Consider the following 19476-nt stretch of genomic DNA (forward strand, 5'->3'; position numbering starts at 1 on the left):
ATTGACTGCATATTATGTTGCCGGGGGGGGGGGGTGTTAAATCAGAGAAGCCCTATGAAATACATGTTGCATTACAATACTGGAAGATATAAGTAAACTATTACAAAAAGTTGAGTGAGTTAAGTTTACTTAGTGAGGTATATTAAGTAAAGTGAAAAAATTGTAATATTAGTATATTTAATTAATTTGTGCTTAATTGGCAAGAAGCTGTCTTGTTATTGTAGAAGTTAACCTGCTTCTATTAGCAGCAAAAAAATGGAAAAATTCTATTTTTTAAGAAAATCAAAAGCGATAAATCCACTAAAATTTACAGCATGAATATAATTAGCTTGCAAAGTAAATGAATACATTTATAAGAGTATTCATATTATAATTTTAGTTAGGAACCTAAAGAAACTTGCTTGCATCCAACGTAGCCAGGTGGAAAGGAGCAGCAGTGCGTAACACACGCTTCTTGATTAGACTGGGGTTCAAGCCTGTCACCACCAAATACGGAGGATGCGGAAAGGTCAGGGAATGACCACCGCGTATCCCCAGAGCAATATGGCCTTAGTTGCTAATGCTCCTAAAAACCAAATAACAACAAGCTTGCATCCAACAGCACCTTTTATGAAATTTTTTTTGCCTAAGATATCTTAATGGTATAATTTTATACACAATAATGATATTTTTTTTTTTAATCAAGTGCATAATGAATTTCACCAACTATATGAGATTGTTATTTATTTATTTATTTTTTTTTTTTTTTTTTTCACAACTAGTTTTTTCATAAGTTATCCATGCTTTGCTGTTTACATACAAGTTGAATGGGGATTCTGGTTTTTTATAATAGATATATTTTGACAATAAAAAGATCGGAAACCTAAAATGCCAGAACTTGTCTCCTAACTGCTTATGTATTAATGGATGAGGTTAATTAAAGAGGTTGGACATTAAAAATTAGTTAAAATTAAATTGCATAGAGAAAAGTGCACCTTACTCAATGTCGTCATCATATAAAATCACTGTTGACCCAAGAGTCCAAATGGGTAACTTTCAAATCATCATCAATTAGTTCATAATGGTAAGGAGGAAAGAGAGTTTTATGTGTTTCTAATTCCCGTGGTGCAATTCAATCATGTGCTTTGGAAATTTCGTGTTATTCAAATTCCATACTGTCGAAAATGTGGGGTGTTTGACATTAATACAGTTTTTAGTTCTTAATGCCAAACTCCCCACAACATTTTTGACAGTATGGACTTTGAATAACATAAAATTTCCAATACACATAATCGGATTGCACCATAGGAACTAAAAACACAAACTCTCTAAGGTTGGCAGGGTTGTCAAGGACACTACTGACATTATGCTGCTGCAACAGGATCTGGAAAGGTTGAGCAGATGGGCTGAGAGGTGGCAAATGAAGTTTAACATTGACAAATGTAAAGTACTACACATGGGAAACAGCAACCCCAGAGCAACGTATCAACTCTGTGGTGCTACACTGACAGTGGTAGAGAATGAAAGGGACTTGGGGGTGGTTGTGCAGGCAGATATGAAGTTCTCTGAGCAGTGCAGACGGGCTGCAAGAGTAGCTCATGGAGTATTGTCAATGATATACAGGAATTTTTCCAGCAGGGATAAGGAGGTGATTATTCCATTGTATAAGGCAATGGTCAGGCCACACCTAGAGTACTGTATACAGGTCTGGAGGCCTCATTTCAAGAAGGATGTAGAGCTGCTGGAACGAGTACAGAGAAGGGCAACAAGATTAGTGAATGGAACAAAGGGGTGCTCTTACGAAGAAAGGCTTTTAAGTTTTGCAAATTACAGTGTCTGGAGACTAGGCACCAGCGAGGTGATCTGATAGAGGTGTATAAAGCCTTGAATGGTTTAAGCATGCTCAATGCTGATGGGATTCTTCCTCTAGCTCAGAAAAATCACCTGAGAGGGCATAAATTCAAATTGAGGAAAGACAGATGTAGGATAGACGTGCGGAAATTTGCCTTTAGCCAGCAGGTGGTTGGTTGGTGGAACAGACTCCCATCCCTTGTGGTGGAGGTTGATAGCCTAAATAAGTTTAAGGCTCAGCTGGACAGGTATTTTGAACGAACAGAGGGGTGAAGTGGAAGTGGGGGTTTTTTTTTTTTTTTTTTTTTTTGGCTGATGCTGCATAAGCTTGCTTTCTTGCATCAAATGCCTGTACTAATGCTAATGCTAATGCTCTCCTTCCTTCCTTACCATTATGAACCAACTGATGATGATTCGAAACTTCCCTGTTCAGACTCTTGTTTCAACAGTGAGTTTATTTAGTGAAACCATATGACGAGCATTGAGAAAGGCATACTTTTCTCTGTGAAATTTAATTTTAACTAGTTTCTAATATCCAACCTCTTAATTAACGTCGTCCATTAATACAGAAGCAAATTGTCAAGTAAATTCCAGCATTTTTTAGGTTTATTAACTTTTGATTGCCATTTCAACCTCAGTACTAAAGGGTTATCCATAACATTAATATAGATATATCTTTTAATAAAACATAAGAAATTGAATGCGTTTTTCTAATCACTTTAAATTTACAATGTTTAATTTCCTCATATAACTTTTAGAGTGGCTCTGCAGATTTGAAGAATATTGATCCAGAGTTCATTAGAGAGCCTGTGCCAGGTAAGTAATGAATATCATTATACAAAGATTGTGTAAAAAGTATTAGGATTGCCTGTAAATTTAGTATTATGCATACAAGGGAGTCTTGACTTAATGTCGTCAGTGGACTCTTGGAAAATGCAAACAAGAAAATACGGCCCCTTCCCACTATGCTAGAAGGTGCCAACAATATTTGATTCACTTTTTTGCCATAACTCCACTATTGTGAAAATGTCCCATTATTCATTTCTGGATGGTAAAATGACTTCCTTGGAGTCAGTAGTCTTAATCTATGACACTGGTCTATAGTTCGCAATTGTAAGAAGGATGGTTCATGAATTCCCAGCCCAAGGTTGCCAGCTGTCTTTGTCATCCAAGTTGCAATATACAGTTCTCATTTTCTTGTCATAGGATGGTATGTTTTGACAATTTTTGGGCCTTTTTTGTAAATTACCTACTGTGAATATTGTGCATTAATTGTCAAACTCATGGCAGAAAATCAGTGTAGCTTGTTCTCTTGTGCATTCTAAAAGGTATTGGCCATGACTTTTCCAGGTGGTGGTGGTGGGTATATCCTGAATATTTTGAATAATAGGAAGTCTTTATGGTGCCATGCCAAGCTCGACTGCTTTAACTCGTGAGCGAAATGTTATGTCCATGTATTTCACAATCAGTATTCACTGCAGAAATGTATATCACTCCATTGCAAATGCTTTAAAGACAAAGCAGTGCATTTTGCCTTCCCACTGAATCTTAATATCTTTAACACCTATAGTGCACATACTTTTTTTTGGCCAGAGATAGTTTCCATACTTCCAAGTGTCTGTACTGAATTTGGATGTAAAATCACACACTATAACAAATCTGTTTTTCAAAATCAATTCTCTGACACAATAGATGCTTGCAATAGTGATAGCGATCAGCTGAACATGTGCATATGGTCAATTTATAACTACTTTTGCAGTCTTTCATATGTGACAGGGATCTTTCCACACACACACTGTATGCATTACCAGGGTATTGCAGGTTTTACATTTCCACAGACTGGAGATGTGTAAATGTATCCACAATTCACAAAATGGTGATGAAAAGGTGACACGAATAATTACAGACCTGTTGGTTTAACTTCCGTTCTTGGGAAAATAATGGAGCCACTGGTTAAAGAAGCATTGCAGGATCATTTAGACAAGACTGCAGTTATAGTTCAGACAGCATGGGTTTGTTAAGTGGAAATTGTCTGACCAATTAGATTGGATACTACAATGTGGTCGCAAAGGAACTGGATGCAAAAAATAAATAAGTTTTGTTATCATATACTTGATTTCATGAAAGCTTTTGATACTGTTTCGTATAAAAGACTGCTATACAAATTGGAGAAATTTGGCATTAAGGGCACGTTGCTGCTGTGGATAAAGCAATGGTTGAGTGGGAGAAGACAGGCAGTAGTAAACAGTGGACACTGCTCTTCATGGACTAATGTTATTAGTGGAGTCCCTCAAAGTTTGATGTTTGGGCAATTGTTGTTTTCTGTATTTATCAATGATATTAATGAGGGTATATCAAGCTTAATGCCCAAGTTTGCAGATGAAATGGCTGGCAGGGTTGTTAATGACAGTAAGGACAGTATGCTACTGCAACAGGATCTAGAAAAGTTGGGCAGGTGAGCTGAAAAGTGGCAACTGAAGTTTAACATTGTCAAATGCAAATTACTGCATATGGGTAACAGTAACCGTAGAGAAATGTACCAACTGTGTGGTGCTACACTCAGGATAGTGGAGAATTAAAAAGACCTGGGGGTAATTGTGCAGTCAGATGTGAAGTTTTCTGAGTAGTGCAGGCAAACAGGCTGCCAGAGGTCATTGGGTCTGTAAATGATATACTGGAATTTTTTTTTTTTTTCCCTGCGGGTATAAGGAGGTGATTATCCCCTTGTATAAGGCAATGGTCAGACCACACCTTGAGTACTGCATACAGGTCTGGAGATCGTTGTTTTAGGAAGGATGTAGAGTTTCTACGAGTACAGAGATGGGCAAAGGGATTGGTGAGGGGGAACAAACAGGTGCTCTTATCAAGAAAGGAGCATTTAGCCAACTCAAACCTTGACTGGTTTGAGTCAGCTAAATGCTGAAGGGATTCTTCCTCTTGCTCAGATTAAGAACCTAATGTTGGCATAAACTCAGATTGAGGAAAGACATTGTAGAATAAATGTCCAGAAATTTGCTTTTATCTTCTGCCTTTTTAGTCAGCAGATAATTGATTTCTGGAACAAACTTCCATCTTGTGTTGTGGAATTTGATAGCCTAAAGAAATTTAAGATAGAACTGGACAAAAAACTTTTGGAGCGCATGAATGGGTGAAATGAAGTTTTTTGGGTTTTTTTTTTTTTTTCCCTGATGCTGTATAAGCTTGCTTTCTTGCATGATATACCTTTACCAATACTACTGCTATCACCCAAACTCAGTCACAACTTAAACAGATGTGTCAATCCTACCAGGTTTATTGCAGAATTTGCTCAATCAGTACTCATAAACCAACATTCATCTAAGTCACATCTGATAGTAAAGTAAACAATACTTCAATAAAAACCCACACAACTCAGATACCATTGGTGTGAAACACCATACAAGTAGTATGAATACAGACAAGAATGTCATTGAAGTTGAAATAGTACTTGATCTGCATGCTGAAGACATCCCACCTCCACCATGTGGAGGTGGGATGTCTTATTCGTTGTTGTACCTTAATACAGATACAAGTAAGAAAGATTCTAGAAATCCCTCTTTTTTTCTAGAAAAGAAAGGACTAAATTTGACTGTTACAAGTGAGCAACTAATAAAAAAAAAAAAAAAAACAGACAGAACTCTCTTCTTATATGAAAACCAAGTAATGTAGTACATCCTTTAGTGGAATTTGCAGAGGTTTATTAGTGATACCTATAATATTTGAGATCTGATTTCCCTATACAATCCCATAGTGATTTGCATGCTAGAAACAAACTTAAGCCCGCAGGTTGCTTCCAAGATCAAAAATTACAAAATATATACCAAAAAAGCAGAAATCCAACATTCTCTGCACACAGAGGGATGGCACTCTTGATACACACAAGAATCTCATAAAAATACATTCCAATACAAACCTCTCTAAAAGTGATTGCTGTCATCCTTGGAATTACTCTAATATTTTATTAGTATACCTTCACTGAATTATGTCAGTAGTAGTACTCAAGTTCTTGAACTCATAGCACAAATACTACCCCCTTTCTGTTAATTGACTAGTTTTAACACACACCATCTATTATTAGGATCTCCCCACATGGATTACAGAGGGAAGATTATTGAATTAGTCCTAGATCAACACAATCTGAACTTATTGTTTATCCCCCCACCCACTGTTTTAACTCGATACAAAAACAACTTCTACAGATGGTGCGTGTTATCAGTAGTTGCAGTAGAAGTCATTTTCCTATTGGGTTAAAACATAGGAAGGGGGAATAAACACCCTAACACAGGCAGTCTGGAGGGTGTACCCATAAGTAAATTTCAGCTGCGAAGGCTTTACACTCATGAACTCCAATAATCTGCTTTTAATAATGAGAAAAAAACTAATCAATACATCATTATCGACTTCTACTGCCATTACCGATAACATGCACCATCTGTTGATCGAGAATGCAGGGGGAAGCTGCGGTACCTGGAAACATGTTTGACCGCTAAAGGTTTCCCGTGGTTCTCGTGTTGACTTTCTTTACCTTTGCCAAAAAAAATTGCAAGATGCAAAGTCAGGGCTGTAGGCCAGATGAGGAACATATTTGCATTAATGCTGACTAAGTACTCAATGACATTATGAGCAATGTGAGGCCTTGTATTGTCATGATGCAGCATCCACCAACCTATGTGCAATTGTGATCATTTGCAAAGAATGTGATCTCACAAAGTGTACAGTACAGTTCTGTAGTAAGGTCCCATAACAGTGGCACACAACTTGATGGTAAGCCATCCCTTGAATGTCAAAAAAAGAGATGACCGTAACCTTTCCTGCAAAACACAACTTTTGTTTTTTTTTGGTGTTGACAATTTGTGCTTACTTTCTGATTTGAAATGAGGCCATGTCTCTTTCACCATTATCACTTTTGTAGAACCTCACCATCTTCAGTAACCATCCATTGCAGCTCTTGAAAGCCTCAATGTGAACTTACTGTTGCTAATATGTGAGTAGGCTTAGAACCCAGCATGCACAAACAAGTGTGATATGCAAATTGTCATGGAGAATATTATTAACTCAATTTATTGCATATGCTTCCTCCCTGAACAGTCTTCAGCTAGGGGATGCCTATATACATTTGTACATTATAACCTAGACAATAAACATTAGGTTGTATAAAATATTAGAATGAAAAACAGCCAATACAATCACATAACGCATATATATATATATATATAAACTTAAGTGAGAATAATAATTATTAAAAAAATAATAAAAAATATAAAAAATAAATAAATAAATTGCCAGCAGCATGGCAAGACAGAAGAGTGAAAATTGTGAAATTATACGTAACAATGAAACCAAACAGGGAGGGAAGAGAATAAAATTATTGCAGCCAAAACTCTCGAAAATAATTTAGAAAGTCTAAATACAGCGATAATAAAATATAATCAATTAAATTTTGAATAGCCAATTAAATGAAATTTAACGGTGCCCCCTCTGACGGGCACCAGGTCCAAATTTATGTTAAATATCACGAGCAGATATGTGAACAACTACAATAAAACAGAAATAGACTGACCATTATGCCCCATCTCAACAGAGGACCACAAGGCCAATAATGATCAGGGAATCGCTGCATTTCGATCGCTAGACAAATCACTGCAAAGGCAAATCGATCGAAAGATCAGTCCACCATCTGATCCCCAGATCGAACCACCAATGCAGAGGACTTGAATAGCGGTGGCCCTGATGCAACGAAAATTAAAAAAAGGACAGATACAAGCACTCAATGCAAAGCCACACCACTGACAAAAGTAATCTTAACCAGATTATATAGGCAAAACGTGAACTATGGATGGCAGCACAGGCACCAATGCAGAGGACTTTTTAATTTTCGCTGCATCAGGACCACCGCTATCCTCTGCATTGGCGGTTCGATCTGGGGATCGGATGGTGGACTGATCTTTCGATCAATTTGTCTAGCGATTCCCTGACCATTATTGGCCTTGTGGTCCTCTGTTGAGATGGGGCATAATGGTCAGTCTATTTCTGTTACATAAGCTAAACTGAACAGGCATAAACCGACTGACCACCAAGGCCACACCATGCGCATTATTCAGCCGCACAGTTGCCATGTAATGCAGCATGGTTTGGTCTTAAATTTTACAGCTCATGAAAAATGATTATTCTTTATTGTGAACAGTCCTTGTATCGTATGAGAAATTCAAATTTGTTATCCAATATTATCAGGTGTTTAAAATTCACTTTGGAGACCATGCAGGTGACCAAGGTATGCCACACTTGCTACAAATATTAACTCTTTTCGTTTTAATTTATAGCACAAATTAGCATAATATGAGATTTGGCATTTTTATTATCATATGTTTAAGTGTTCCAGTACTATACTTTTATTCAGATTTTTGCATTTTAGATCGCCATCTGTAACTAAATGCACATTCAATTTTTTGTAGCATCTGTTGGAAGAGCTCGGGGAATGAGTGCAAGTGTACAAGATGCTGATAATGCCTTTCAGGGATTCTCATATGCCCCTCCACTGGACCTTTGAAATACATTAAAATAATGTGAATATTAACTGTGATTTAAAAGCCAGCATGTATTACATTCTACTTCTTGGTTTATCATAGATAGCCTCACTGAAGCAAGCAATCATTTTTATAACAGGCTTATATTTGAAGTGTCATTGATTAGCATTTTATTATGTAACTTCTCTTCAAATTGGTAACCTTTTTGCCAATTAAAGTGGTGCCTTTACGGAAAGTAATACTATTTAAATAATAGTGATTATTTTGTTGGTTTGTTCATTTCCAGACCCAACCAATTTTTAATTAAAAATTTGGATGCAGATAATGTCTGAACCTTTCATGAGGTTCTTCACATGAAAAACACTTATGATGGAATTTTCCAAATTTTGAATCTTTTAATAAGAGTACTTTTTTTTTTTCATAGATTTTTTTCCATAATTTAAGGAAAAGACAGCTATTTAATCCTTCCTCTGCCCTCTTCAGCTGGTATTTTTCTTATTTGTCTTCTTTATTTTATATATTAAGTCCATCAGAAGTATTGTTTTTTTTCATTGATTGAATTCATTTTGCAACAGTACAAATGTACAAAGTAAATGTGCAAATGTACAAAGTAAATACCTAAACATAAGTTTAGGTATTTACTTTGTACATTTCTTTTAAAATATATATACTGAATCCTTTAGATTATTTAGCTTCAACGTTTAGTAAGAATTCTCCTTTTTGTTTCGTAAAATAATAAACAAATATTTATAAGACTTCCAGAAAAGCAAGTGAGTTGCTTTTCCTTCAAAAACATTGGAGAATAAAATTTAAATGCATAGTGTTTAGTATGTGAATGAATTAGTTGTTTCTAGTCATAAATTCTATAGTTTATTATGAAATAAAATCACAATCTCATTATTTCAATTCATGTTATTCATATTGGGTTTTTTTTTCCCCATTTTGAGTCATCATTTTATTGTTGTTGAGTTTTATCTGTGTTACTTTTTTATTCCAAAGATCAATATAATAATTCTGTTTGGGTTCTGTTATTTTTTGACACCTTTCAAATAAGAATCAGAAATAAAATAATTTGATTTTTTTTTACTTTCTTAGACAGATTTTATTTTGTTAAATTGTTTTTGGTGCAATAAATTTAAATTGGAAACTGTGCACTAATTATTTTTTATTTTTTTTTTTTTTCAATTTTAATTATTGGATGGCTAACTCAAAAAATATTGTATTATTCTAAAATATTTGAGTTATAATAATTATGAAACATTTACACAAAATTATCATTCTTAAAACTGCCATTGATAATTTTTGACTTATTTAAATTCTAATTATACATGGCATTAAAAAATTCACACTTTTTTTTAATTTTAATGATAGGTCTAATGTTGCACCATCTTTAGAGATTGTTACTGATTGTTAGAGATTGTTACTGATTCAGATATGCTAATTTTGCAGTTTTATATAGTAGATTTTGAAAAATGAATGTAAAAAAGTACACTAAGTGTCCTTCTGTGCATTAGAGAGATTCCTCTCATATTATTATGAGGCAGATTAATATTAGAGGCTTCTCTGCGATGTCTAATGCTATCTCTAAATACTGTTAAATTTATTTAATTTCAGTAAATTGAGATTTCTTCCTCTCTTTCTAGCATGTGACTGTAATTTGCTGCATGTTTTTTTCTTTAGTAAAACTATTTATATTCAAACACCTTCTTTATGATATTTACAAATAATGAAAAGAAAATTCTTTAATATTTCACTACCATTCATTTAGAATATGGTATAAGGTGATATATTTTTTAAAATTGTGATATTGTTTTTAAAAAATTGAAAAAATTTAAATTCTTCAGCTTAAATTTCTGCTTATAAATTTGGATATTGAGAATTATTTTATGATTTAAAAACATGGATCTGTTTCTCAAAAGTGTGAAAATCTTTTCAAACTTCTGCTTCATGATGCTTCTTTATGCAGGGTTTTTTTTTTCCCCCCCAAGATTTCCAAGAAAATTTGCTCAATGTCTGTGATCATTAAGATAGTTTATATATATTCTTTTATATACATATTAAACATGTTATAATCTCACTTACTCATTTTCAGAAAATAAACTTGTAATGTTTATAATTTATGTAATTTTATATTAGAATAGAGAATTTCTATCCCTTAATCTTGTATTTCAGTATAATCCCTATTTCTATTTTGAAAGAAGGCTAGCATTTCACAATCAGAATTCATTGCTGTTAGTGCAGTTCATTATCTTTTTATATCTTTTGAGTGACTTTGGAATGTGAATAACATAATGCTTAAATGTGTTTGTCCTTAATTTTCAGTGTTTGTGAATTTTGAAAATTTTAAAAGTTAATAATTTAGTTACAATTTAAAAATGCATTTAATCATACTAAGTATAACTTACTGTGAATATTTTAGATAGTTTCTAAGTTTCTCAGTAATAATGGGGACCAAGTTTAATAAACAATGTTTAATATGCATTATCATTAGTAGTTGGTACAATTACAACTAGGGAACTATATATGTACATAATTCACAAGTAGATACAGCTGGACTGGTATATTAAATGAAAATACCAGTTATTCATCTTGTATTTTGAATAGTTATATTTCATAATTTGTGCCCATAGGTAATCTAATGTTTTGCTCTTCTTCTGTCCTACTCAAAATGTCCAGAGGCCTTAATAACACTGCATTATTATTTAGTTTAAAAAATTCTGTAAAGACAGGTTTGCTAATCTATAAATTGTCTGATGCTAAATGCTCTAAATTCTAATCCCAGAATTTCTGCTCCTTATGTTCATTTCTAGTGTCCTATAAATAAAGGCTAATTATCTGCTTTTCAGTGTTGCAAATTAGTCTAATTGGATAGGCTTTTTTTTTTATTAAAATATTTTTTGTTAAAATATGTTTGCAAAATTTAAAAGCTTTCTGCTTCATTGTTAATATAAAATATACCTATATGCAACAGTGATTCCTAATGATCTTTTCATTATTTTCTCTTAAGAATATACTCAAGCAAGTATAAGATCAGTGAAGTATTACAATTTTTTTCAACAAAAGTGTTTTTTATTTTCAGAATTACAAAAATATCATTTCTCTTTAATACTGTCAATTCTTGTTATTTTTAGCAAATGCTTTGTACAAGTATTTTTTTGAATAATATAGATATATATATATTTATTTATTTTTTAACATTGATTTTCATTTATTGTTATCAAGTTAAAAGAGAATAATTTGCCATTAGTAAAAATGCCAGGTGCATAGTTTCTCTCATATGTTCAGAAATATCTTGATATAATTTTTATTTTGTATTCAATCCTGTATTGGATGTATATATCAATTTTCACAAAAGGGAATAAAGCTACAGTTGTGTAACAGTATTGTGTAATTTCATATGTATAATATGTGAAACACAGCTCAAGATTTTAGACAACTTCAGCATCAAGTTGTTTCTAAACAACTTGAAGGAATTCACATTGCTAAGGATATTTCTTCCTGACATATTCTGGATAGCACAGTTTTCAAAGACATGAGGCTAATAGTAATGCTACACTCATATATTTGGATCTATTCAGTCAATAAATCCAAGGAAGTAAGCAAACCCTCAGCCATAATTACGAGAGCATCCTTGGACTCGGGGGAGATCCCCTCGGATTGGAGATGTGCAAATGTATCTACAATTTATAAAGGGTGACACGAGTAATTACAGACTTGTTAGTTTAACTTCTGTTCTGGGGAAAATAATTGAGTCATTGGTTACAGAAGCATTGCAGGATCATTTAGACAAGACTGCAGTAATAATACAGACACAGCATGGGTTTGTTAAGGGGAATTCTTGTATGACCAATTCAATTGGATACTGTGGGGTAAGATGAAGGAACTGGGCATAAAAAATAATTTTGATATCGTATACTTCGGTTTCAGGCTTGTAGGAGAACTGCAGAATTACTTAACAAGTACAAGTCAATGTTGATATAAAAGGTCATGAGTTAGGGTTGAATTTGAAAGTGTCTGCAATTCTGCCAGGACACAATATGAGGAAATATATGATAAGAGCCTTGTCGATCAACCCAGTCCTGGAGAGGCTGTGCAAGGCTCGTGGGTTAGAATTTTTCTCAGCGTGTTCTGTGTCTGTTAACAGGAGAGACTGCTTCTAAAGGAAGGGATACACTTAAAATACAAAGAGTGCAAGAATATTTCCTGATGCTATTGAGACCGAGTGACTGCCTTGATAACATCAGCAGATGGGAAAACTGCTTGCTTGAGGGGATACAAAGACTGATAGATTAACAGTAGCCACTGGAAGAGGTGAAAGTGATTCTTGCACTGCTTCTAATGGAATGAGCAGCAGCCTGGAAAACGAAGTGCTGGGAATTTCAAGGACTGCTCGGAGTCATTGTGGCTGTGTTACGGTAACTAAGAATAAGAACAGGTGCATGTATTCTTGCAATGTGCACCAATGATAGGAATTTAGTAATTAAATTTGAATTTCAGATGCTGGTCAAAACATCAAAGGCAGATGTTTTTGGATATCAGAGATGTGATTGTCACAGAGATATAGGGAGTGCAGAGTTGGAATTTCGGGAGTACAATACAGAAAGGATAGGAAGGGAGGAAGGTTTATGCTGTTAATTAAGAAATGCACAAAATCTAAGTTACAGCATCCAATTGATGACATGGGTGGACAATATTGAGTCAGGTTGGTGTGACATAAGCACTGGGAAAGCAAAATTGAGAGTGGGAGTGTGTTATAGGCCTAATGACCCTGATGAGTACAATGAACAACTGTACAGAAAAATACAGTATGCCAGTAAATCAGGTTGTCTTATAATGGGGATTTTTAATTCCCAGGGTGGGCAGAAGTGTTGGTTTTTTTCTTTTTTTTTTAGCTGTTCCTGTGTAAGCGTCCTTTCTTGCATCATATGCCTCCGCATAATGCTTATTAGCATTAGGAGAGGCATATGATGCAAGAAAGCAAGCTTATGCAGCATTAGCCAAAAAAAAAAAAACTGCTCCCATTTCACCCCTCCATTCATTCCAAATATCTGTTCAGCTCAGCCTTAAATTTATTAAGGCTATCAACTTTCACACATCTATCTTACATCTGTCTTTCCTCAATTTGAATTTATGCCCTCTCAGGTGATTATTCTGAGCAAGGGGAAGAATCCCATCAGCATTGAGCATGCTCAAACTATTCAAGGTTTTATACACCTCAATCAGATCACCCCGCAGGTGCCTAGTCTCCAGACACACTGTAATTTGCAAAATTGAAGCCTTTCTTTGTAAGAGCAACCCTTTGTTCCAATAACTCTACATCCTTCTTAACATGAGGCCTCCAGATACAGTACTCAAGGTGTATTGAGTATATTACCATTAAAGTAAAGGCATGTGATGCAAGAAAGCAAGCTTATGTAGCATCAGCCAAAAAAAAAAAAAAATAATAAATCTAATTTCACCCATCCACTCGATCCAAATGTTTGTCTAGTTCTGCCTTCAATGTATTTAAACTACCAATTTCTACAACAACAGATAGAAGTTTGTTGCAGTAATCAACCACACGCTGGCTAAAGGCAAACTTCTGCACAGCTGTCTTTCCTCAATTTGAATTTATGCCCTCTCAGGAGATTATTCTGAGCAAGAAATATCTCTTTTGGGGATTACCCTGACTTCTAATCTCTCTTGGCACAAGCACATTACAAATATTGCTTCCTCTGCATCTAAAAAACTTGGTTTTCTCTTTCGCTCTCGGCATTACTTTTCTCCTAAACAGCTGCTCACTCTGTATAAATCGCAAATCCGCCCTGCCATGGATTATTGTTCCCACATCTGAGGTGGTGCCCCCAAAACCTCTCTCAGGCTTCTTGATTCCATTCAGAAGAGGGCAGTTAGGTTAATTAATGATTCATCTCTAACAGAGTCTCTCCACTCGCTTTCTCATAGACGCACTGTTTCTGCTGCATGCCTCTTCTACAGATACTTCCCTGGGCACTGTTCTTCTGAATTGGCTTCTATAATTCCCGCTCTCTCTTTCAAAACAGTCCGAACACGTGCCGCCACCAGCCAACATCCATTTACTGTCCTACTTCAAACCCACAGAACCAACTTTTCATCTTCCTCATTTATTCATTCAACTGCCGTTTTCTGGAACAACCTTCCTTCATACGTATTTCCTGAAAATTACAATCTACAGAAGTTCAAGTCCAATATCAACAAATATCTTCTTTCGTCTTCTCAACCTCCAACCCAAGCACGGTACTAAGTACTATAGGTTCTAATACCTCTCGTCTTTGGGGTTCTCATAAAAAAAAAAAAAAAAGGAAGAATCCCATCATCATTGAGCATGCTCAAACCATTCAAGGCTTTATACACCTCATTCAAATCACCTTGCAGGTGCCTAGTCTCGAGACAGTGTAATTTACAAAATTTAAGCCTTTCTTCGTAAGAACAGCCCTTTGTTCCATTCACTAATCTTGTTGTTCCTCTCTGCACTCACCCCAGCAGCTCTACATACTTCCTAAAATGAGGCCTCCAGACCTGTATATAGTACTAAAGGTATGGCCTAACCATTGCCTTATACAAGTGGATAATCACCTCCTTTATCCCTGCTAGAAAAATTCCTGTATATCATTGACAAGACACCATGAGCTACTCTTACAGACCATCTGCACTGCTCAGAAAACTTCATATCTGCCTGCACAATTACCCCCAGGTCCTTTTCATTCTCCACCACTGTCAGTGTAGTACCACACAGTTGATACGTTACTCTTGGGTTACTGCTTCCCATATGCAGTACTTTACATTTGTCAATGTTAAATTTCAGTTGCCACCTCAACTTTTCTAGCTCCTGTTTCAGCAGCATACTGCCATTGGTGTCATTAACAACCCGGCCGACCTTCATATCATCTGCAAACTTGGACATTAAGCCTGATATACTATCATCAATATCATTAATAAAAACAGAAAACAACAATGGACTTAACACTGAACTCTGAGGGACTCCACTAATAACATTAGTCCACGAAGAGCAGTGTTCATTGATTACCACTCTGTCTTCTCCTACTCAACCATCCCTTTATCCATAGCAGCAATTTGCCTCCAATGCCACACTGCTCCAATTTGTGCAGAGTCTTCCATGTGCAACAGTATCAAAAGTCTTTCTAAGATCCAAATATATGATATCAAAGTTATTCCCTGCATCCAGTTCCTTTATGATAATATAAAGGATCCAATCACATAAAGGACCACACATCGTATCCAATCAAATTGGTCAGACAAGACTACCCCTTAACAAAATCATGATGTGTCCAAACTATAACTGAAGTCTTTTCTAGATGATCCTGGAACAGAAGTTAACCTAACAGGTCTGTAAATACTTGTCGCCCTGTGATCCTCCTTTGTGAATTGAGGTTACATTTGCAGGATAAATCTTGTTAACATTTGTTTATCAAAATTGGATGAAAGTAAGTTGGATAATCAATGTAAGGTGGACAAAAAAAAAATGCTTATTTCTTCCTTCACGGCACTTAACATGTATTATTTTGTCCTCCCCCCCCCCCCACTCAAATCTTGAAACTTCTCTTCCTTCTTAAAAAGTTACTATGTTCGTATGACTTTAAATTGCAAGTTTTGATTGGCCTATATTTCTTTAATGAAGAGTCTAGTGAAATATTCGGAACTGTTATGGTAATAGAAGAAAAACTTCCTTAAATAGGCATAATTTTGCCTAAATTTGATAATTCGGTCAAAACTGACCAAATCAGCCTTCTTTTAGAACTAGCTGAGGCATATGATGTAAGAAAGCAAGCTTATACTGCATCAGCCTTAAAAAAAAAAAAAAAAAAACTATTCCCATTTTGCCTATCTCGTCACTCCAAATGTTTGTCTAGTTCCATCTTAAATTTATTTAAGCTATCAATTCCCACAACAACAGATTGAAGTCTGTTTCAGCAATCAAATACCCACTGGCTAAAGGCAAATTTCCGCACATCTAGTCCACAAGTCTTTCCTCAATTTAAAGCTATAGCCCATCAGGTTCGTAATCTGAGCAAGCCGACGAATCCGATTACATTGAGCCTGCTCAAACTATTCAAAACTTAATAAATCTCAATCAGATCGCTTCGTAGGTGCCTAGCAAGCAGAACTTAAGCCTTTCTTGGTAAGAACACCTCTTTTTTCCTTTCTCCAATCTTATTGCCCTTCTTTGTACTCATTCTAGCGACTCTACATTTCCTAAAATGAGGCCTCCAGACCTGAATGCAATACTCACGGTGTGGGCTGACCATTGCCTTATATAAGGGGATAATCTCCTTGTCTTGGTTTGCAAAATTTTTTTTTTTGGTAGTTGTTGGCGCATCGGCTTCTGTGGCCATAATGTGCACCTCCCAAGGTTTTTTTGCAGTACTTTGATCCAAGCCCGAGGCGGGATTCGAACCCGTGACCTTTGGGTTGCCGGGCAGGCACTTTACCCACCCGGCTCATGGTGTGGGCTGACCATTGCCTTATATAAGGGGATAATCATCTCCTTGTCTTAGCTTGCAAAATTTTTTTTTTTTTTTTTTTTTGGTAGTTGGTGCATCGGCTTCTGTGGCCATAATGCACCTCCCAAGGTTTTTTTTGCAGTACTTTGATCCAATCCCAAGGGGGATTCGAACCTGCTACCTTTGGGTTGCCAGGCAGGCACTTTACCCACCCGGCTAGCCAGATCAGCGCTTGCAAAATTCTTATATATCATTGATAAGACTCCATGACCTGCCATGGTCTGCACTGCTCAGAGAACTTCATTCTGCACTTTCCTGTGTTGTACCACACACTTGGTACATTTCTCTTGGGTTACTGCTACCTACCCATATGCAGTACTTTGCATTTGTCAATATTAAATTTCAGTTGCCACTTCTCAGCCCATCTGCCTAACTTTTCTAGATTCTGTTGCAGTAGCATTCTGTCTTTACTATCATTAACAACCCTGCGAACCTTTGTATCATCTGCAAACTTGGGCATTGTCTGATATACCTTCATTGATATCATTGATAAATACCCAATACAACAATGGGCAAAACACCGAACCCTGGGGGACTCCATTAATGACATTAGTCCATGAAAAGCAGTGTCTATTTATTACCAAATGGTGTAGGTACAGTTAAAACAATGCCTTTACACTACATATACAGGGTGTTTCAGTTAAACGTTTCAGAACTTCTAAGAGGGGTAGGGTACATCCTGACAACTCGAAATCATATAGCAATGTGGGGTCGGAAATGCTTTCCTGAAGCGGTGTTGTACACAGAAGCACCGTAAAGAAAAGAGACCATAAGTGAGAAATCGTTTTAATAATACATGAAAAGAAGCAAACGGTACATGGATTAAAGTAAGTGTTCGAAGTTTCTTCCACGGGCTACAATGCACGCCTCACCATCTCCGACGCATGGACATCCGAACATTCTGGAATACTCCAGGCGAATTTCGAATTTCTTCGGCAGCTACTGCGATTCTTGCAACCAGCTCCTCAGCATTGTCAACAGGGGTGTCATAAACTAGCGATTTCATATGACCCCAGAAATAAAAATCAAGACATGATAGGTCGGGTGACCGAGCAGGCCAACGCACGGGACCACCACGTCCTATCCACTGTTGACCAAATGTGACATCCAGGTAGTTACGAACATCTCCGCTATAATGGGCAGGAGCTCCATCGTGTTGGAACCACATTGTCTGTTGCGTCGATGCAGAAATCTGTTCATCTCTCAAAAGTTGTGGCAGTACTTGCTGCAGAAAGATCAAGTAGATAAGTCCGGTTAGACGACACGGTAACAGGTAAGGTCCGATGAGGTGATCTCCCATAATACCGGCCCATACATTGACCGAAAATCTAATCTGTGCTGCACGACGTCCTATTGCATGCGGGTTCTCGACCGCCCAGATATGGTCGTTATGCGTGTTGAAAATTCCTTCCCTTGTGCAGGATGCCTCATCGGAAAACAACACTTCAGCAGGAAAAAGGGGATTTGTAGCACATTTTCCAAGGTACCACTGTGCGAAAGCAATACGAGGTTGAAGAAACTTCGAACACTTACTTTAATCCATGTACCTTTTGCTTCTTTTCATGTATTATTAAAACGATTTCTCACTTACGGTCTCTTTTCTTTTTATGGTGCTTCTGTGTACAACACCGCTTCAGGAAAGCATTTCCGACCCCACATTGCTATATGATTTCGAGTTGTCAGGATGTACCCTACCCCTCTTAGAAGTTCTGAAACGTTTAACTGAAACACCCTGTATAGATCAAATATATGGGTAAACTATGGTGTATTTACACCAATATTATATAGAGTGTCTCAAAAATACACGGAATAACTTCGTATGTAGACAATAAAAATACTTTATATCAACATAGTTCTGGAAATGCTTGGTTTCCGAGTTTTGAAGGTCTGTCTATGGCACTTAACTGTTCACATCACCTTATAGTAATTGTTCAAAATGTCCACCTTCTGCCTGAATACAGGCCTCACATTGACATCTCATGGACTGTCGAAGTCTATGCCAAATTCCTGGCATGTTTCGTATTGTCTCACAACCTGCCATAATTTGATTGCGGAGAGTTTCCACATCAGCTACCAGAGTTGAATACAGCAATGACTTTAAATGGCCCCACAAGAAGAAATCTAGTGGGTTTAAATCAGTGAGTGTGGAGGCCAGGCAGTTGGTTTACCCCTCTACTTCAGGAGTCATAGATCTTGGTCGGCAGCATTATTCTGATTATTCTGAGCAAGTGGAAGAATCCCACCAGCATTCAGCATGCTCAAACCATACAACTTAATCAGATCCTCGTAGGTGCCTAGTCTCCAGACACTAATTTGCAAAGTGTAAACTTTTGTAAGACCAACTGTTTGTTCCATATCCTTCCTAAAATGAAGCCTCCAGACCTGTATACAGTACTCACAAGGTGAGGCCTGACCATTACCTTATACAAGGGGATAATCACCTTATCCCTGCTAGAAAAATTCCTGTATATCATTGACAAGACACATTGACATGAGCTACTCTTGCAGACCGTCTGCACTGTTCAAAAAACTTCTAAACTGCACAATTATCCCCAGGTCCTTTT

General features: G+C 36.4%; 1 protein-coding gene across 2 annotated transcripts in view; it reads left to right on the forward strand.

The window, feature by feature from the left end:
• The window catches only part of LOC150087431 (serine/threonine-protein kinase Sgk2-like), a 268124-nt gene extending 259563 nt beyond the window's left edge, over positions 1-8561 (forward strand). For both annotated transcript variants that reach the window (XM_090372067.1, XM_090372068.1), the window contains exons 15-16: positions 2589-2646; positions 8301-8561. In XM_090372067.1, the coding sequence (XP_090228193.1) occupies positions 2589-2646; positions 8301-8395 (153 nt within the window). In that variant the 3' untranslated portion in view covers positions 8396-8561. The remainder of the gene's footprint in view (positions 1-2588; positions 2647-8300) is intronic.
• Positions 8562-19476: the final 10915 nt, after the last annotated feature.

The sequence above is a fragment of the Mastigoproctus giganteus genome, chromosome 4 (assembly GCF_048544385.1).
Source record: "Mastigoproctus giganteus isolate SK-2022 chromosome 4, ASM4854438v1, whole genome shotgun sequence".
Classification (NCBI taxonomy): domain Eukaryota; kingdom Metazoa; phylum Arthropoda; class Arachnida; order Uropygi; family Thelyphonidae; genus Mastigoproctus; species Mastigoproctus giganteus.